At 34.2% G+C, this 4,294-nt stretch overlaps 1 protein-coding gene across 1 annotated transcript; it reads left to right on the top strand.

Moving 5' to 3' along the window:
* The first annotated feature begins 1,312 nt into the window (after nt 1–1,312).
* LOC104239288 (F-box protein At5g07610-like) lies at nt 1,313–2,590 on the top strand. The gene has a single exon (XM_009793892.1). The coding sequence runs from the start codon at nt 1,313–1,315 to the stop codon at nt 2,588–2,590; it is 1,278 nt and encodes a 425-aa protein (XP_009792194.1).
* Nucleotides 2,591–4,294: the final 1,704 nt, after the last annotated feature.

The raw sequence follows: 4,294 nt of genomic DNA, 5'->3' as shown, positions 1-4,294 counted from the left end.
TAGAAAGGCTTGTGACTTGTACTACCGGTTTTGGGAATTGTATTTTGTTCAGAGTAATTTAATTTAAAGTTAGTAAATACCCATATTATTACAGTAAATGTTAGGTTTACCTAATTTAGAGATTAGGTGTCATCACGACTTCTTTGGAGGGATTTTTGGTTCGTGACATAATCAATCCCTTAGACATGATTGGTATCCAACACACCACCCGCCAGACGAACCTAATGTTCACACCTTAACCATTAATTCGAAGCATTTAATAAGTTAAACAAAATATCGAAACAATCTGAAAATTAATCGCGAACAAATAACATCACAAAATACAGATTTAAAATTCTTGCCCAATTCCCATACTAGACTATGAAGCATCTAACAAAAGTATAAAAGACTCGAAAGCAGGTGCACTTCTTACTTTTCTTCTCAATTCTTTAATTCTCCTTATTAGAATCATAACGGAGAGTTGCATTCACAATCTCGAATATTGAATAAGTCTTTCTGGAAAAAAAAATCCATTGTTCACTTTATTATTCACCTGGATTTTCAATGTTCAAAAAAATTGACTAACTCCAGCCTTTTTCTTATTACAAGAATAAAGCATTGCTGACATTTTCAAGAAATTTGCTTATTAAGGGTTACAATAGTTTCTAGGTACAAAAAGCACACTATTATATCGAGTGAGATTCAATTTCCCGAGGAGACCAAGGTAGTGAGCCAGAGGCCTTGATTCTAGGTTTTCAACAACATAAGATATTATAATCTCAGATAATGAAATACTTATAATTATTAATACTATTCTTATATCCATATAATAATATTTATTGTTTGTTATTTAAATGACTGTTAAATTTATTTAATGTTATATGATTATTTTTTGGCATAATTCGTTCTTTATTTGTATATAAATTTTAATAATTGATACGTGCATGTACTCAAATTAGTTTTAAAAAAAATGTGTACCGTTGAGGCTTATGCAGCCCTATGCCAAAACTAGAAGATCGAGACATTATCGAATTGTAGGTTCTTTGTGGAAATTGACCAAATCAGCAAAAACACGTGTAGTTTGTGGCTAACTTACGTTCACAAATAAAGTTGGCCCATGAGATTATTAACTCTATCCAATAGTAAACTTAATAAAATATTCCTATGGTCACAAATAAAGTTGCCCCATGTGATTATTAACTCTATCTAACAAGTCTTCCCCTCTCTCTGTCAAGTTGTGGGGACAAAGACCGACTGTTGGTCACTTGGTCTTGATATAGAGTGTCCAAATACACTTCAATTCATTGAGTTTCGGAAGAAAAAAAATCCGACCATGGTTTCCGGCGACTGTACATCGTACGGCGGTGCTAGTGCTCCGATCAAACTGACACTTACCCACTCCCGAAGTTACAACCAACAGCTAAAGCAGCAGCACTTGCCGATTTCCTCCGAAATCTTGCCTTCATCGGAGCAAATCGCCGGCAGTGAAGGTCTGTTAACTGAAATACTCCTACGCTTACCCCCAAAAACTCTACTTCGTTTCCAATGCGTCTCGAAACACTGGCTTTCCCTTATTTCCAGTACCTATTTCCGCCGCCTCCATACCCGTAGAAACGCTACCTCCTCTGCTTCCACCGTCGGTGTTTTCTTGTGCCGACACCCGAATTATGATTTCCTTAGTCTCCACGAAGAACGCCTAGCTGCAATGGGCCGGATTTACGACCGTTTATCCGATGCACGTGATGGCAAAGTTCTGAGTAATATCAGCTCTTGTAATGGACTTGTATGTCTCGGTTTTAAATCAGATGATGCAAAAACCGAATTTTACGTTTATAATCTTACTACAGGTCATCATAGGTTTATTCCAGTGCCAGACGGAATGGTAGTGAAAAGTATGAACTTAGCATTTGACCCCAAAAGATCTGGTGATTACGATGTTGTTTGTGTTTGGTTGTCTGTATCTGAAAATCAACTTCGTTTCTCAGTGTATTCATCAGCTTGTGGGGTCTGGAGGCATTCAACTGAGTACTGTAATGGTAATGTGGAATTATGTTGCTACCGTGGAGTTTACTGGAAAGGGGCTATACACTGGTTTAGTCAAACAGGCCCGTTTTTGTGTTTTGAAACTGATAGCATTGAATTTAAATCAATGCCTAGTACTCAAATTCCTGAAGGTCAGTGGTACAGGAATATTGAGTATTTTGGGGAATCGGGTGGGCATTTGCATCTTATTGAGATTCATAAGCCTCAAGATATTGAGTTTGATGTTTTGGAGTTGAAGAGTGATTATTCTCAGTGGTTTGTGAAGTATCGAGTTAACTTGGAATTTTTGACCATTTTGTATCCAGCTATGGTGAATCAAGAAATGTATCCTCCTGAAGATTATAACTTTCCATATGCATTTACTGTGCTCTGTTTTCTAGCAGATGAGGAAAATAATGCAAGACTCTTGATTTCAATTCCGGGGAAAATTATTTTGTATGAAATGCAGAATGGGAGTGTCAAAGAGCTAGCTGATATAAAGCCTGATTATTTCAGACTTTTTATTGGTGGTGCACGGTATGATTGCTTTGATGCCTATACACATGTTGAGACACTGGCTTTTGTTTGAGTTTTTTGAATCGTAATGTTGTATTCTGAATTACCCTTTGTGGTTAGTTTTGTATGTTACTAATACAATATCAGATTCTCCATTATGTTTGAGAATGAAAAGCTTTGTGCTAGTTATTAATTGTAAAAAGAACTCACATCTCAAGTTTCTTTCTGGAAAGAATTTCACGTGGTGAAGTGAGTGACACACCGAGCCGTGTAGGTGTAGCTACAATTCTTTTTTCCTTTGTAGAAGTGTAGCAAAGTCTCAGACGGACCATTTGTGGACATAATCTAGAAATATAAGGGCATAATCAGTAATAATGTTTTGTCCTATTCACTTTTGTGCACATGCAAACACATTTAATTCTGTAGCTACTTGCACCAGCTGTTAACCACTTCCTGAATGGACCGGTCTTCTAGAATCTAGATTCCCAGGTTAATGTAAATGTACAAACAAAAGAAAGGTTTTTTATTTTTATTTTAGCACGTGCAAAAAAATTTATATTTAATAGCCAAAAAAATATATAATATAATATATATATATAAGAAAAATATATATTTTTCAGCTATTATATTGAGAGTGACCCAACAATATTATTTTCCCAAAAACAATACTTGCTCTATTGTTAACTCCCTGATTAAGTTAAAATCCTAAATAATGCTTGTTACATCAACTATGCTTGTTACATGAGTACGTGACATGCTTTTATTTTAGAAGAATTAATCCAAATAATTATCCACCCAATCATTTAAATTAAAAATAGCATGTGAAGATATAATATATGTATAAGTTATGTATTATATGTGTATAATCGTGTATAAATAATATATATATTTATGTATATGACTAGAAAAAGTAAACAATGAATATTTTCCTATCGTGTACAAGTTTTTCCTTATCAAATTGATATGTAAAATATATTAACATTTTAAACTTTATACTACTATCTAGTAAAACATTGTCATAAAAATATAGGTACGGAATACAAGAAAATTCACTAGTTCTGAAAATGATAAATTCAAAATTATATGTATGTAGTTCTATTTTTCCTATTTTGCATTGAAAGAAATGCACACCTCAAACATTTTCTTGAAATGACTTTCACGTGGTGAAACGCAGGAGTTGTGTTGCAAGAATTCTTTTTCATTTTTCCCACAGTTCAAAAGAACCATTAGTGGAAACTATCTTGGAAACATAGGGGCATATACGAGATTCTATTAGAGTCGATGAGATCCTAAAAAAAATTATGAATATTCTATATTTACGTGATTGCCAAGTTTTCAAGTTTGATGACAAAAATAATTTGAAGACTGACATCAATATATGAAATGTTTTTCAATGTTGTTGGATTATGGCCCATTATTGAAACATGATTTGAGGAACCCCAGAAGGTACAACATTGACAAGTGATGCAGCTAAGCAATTAAAGAAAAATAGACAATTGGATTATAAGCCATGTTACTATCTCACCGACAAGGTTGAATTGCGTGTATCTAACATTTCGCATGCAAAATCAACAAAGGAAACTTGGACAATCTTGATGAATTTACATCGAGGTTCCGCCGAAGTAAAGAAAGTCAAATTGCAAGAGCTAAGGAGACAGTATGAGTTGACCCAAATGAAATCAACAAAGTCCGTTAAAGAATTCATTACAAGAATTACTAATATTATCAACGGCATGAGGACCAATAGAGAAGTATCAGATGAAGTTAAGGTCGTTGA

This window comes from Nicotiana sylvestris, chromosome 3 (assembly GCF_000393655.2).
Source record: "Nicotiana sylvestris chromosome 3, ASM39365v2, whole genome shotgun sequence".
NCBI lineage: Eukaryota > Viridiplantae > Streptophyta > Magnoliopsida > Solanales > Solanaceae > Nicotiana > Nicotiana sylvestris.
This window is presented reverse-complemented; position numbering and strand designations above follow the sequence as displayed.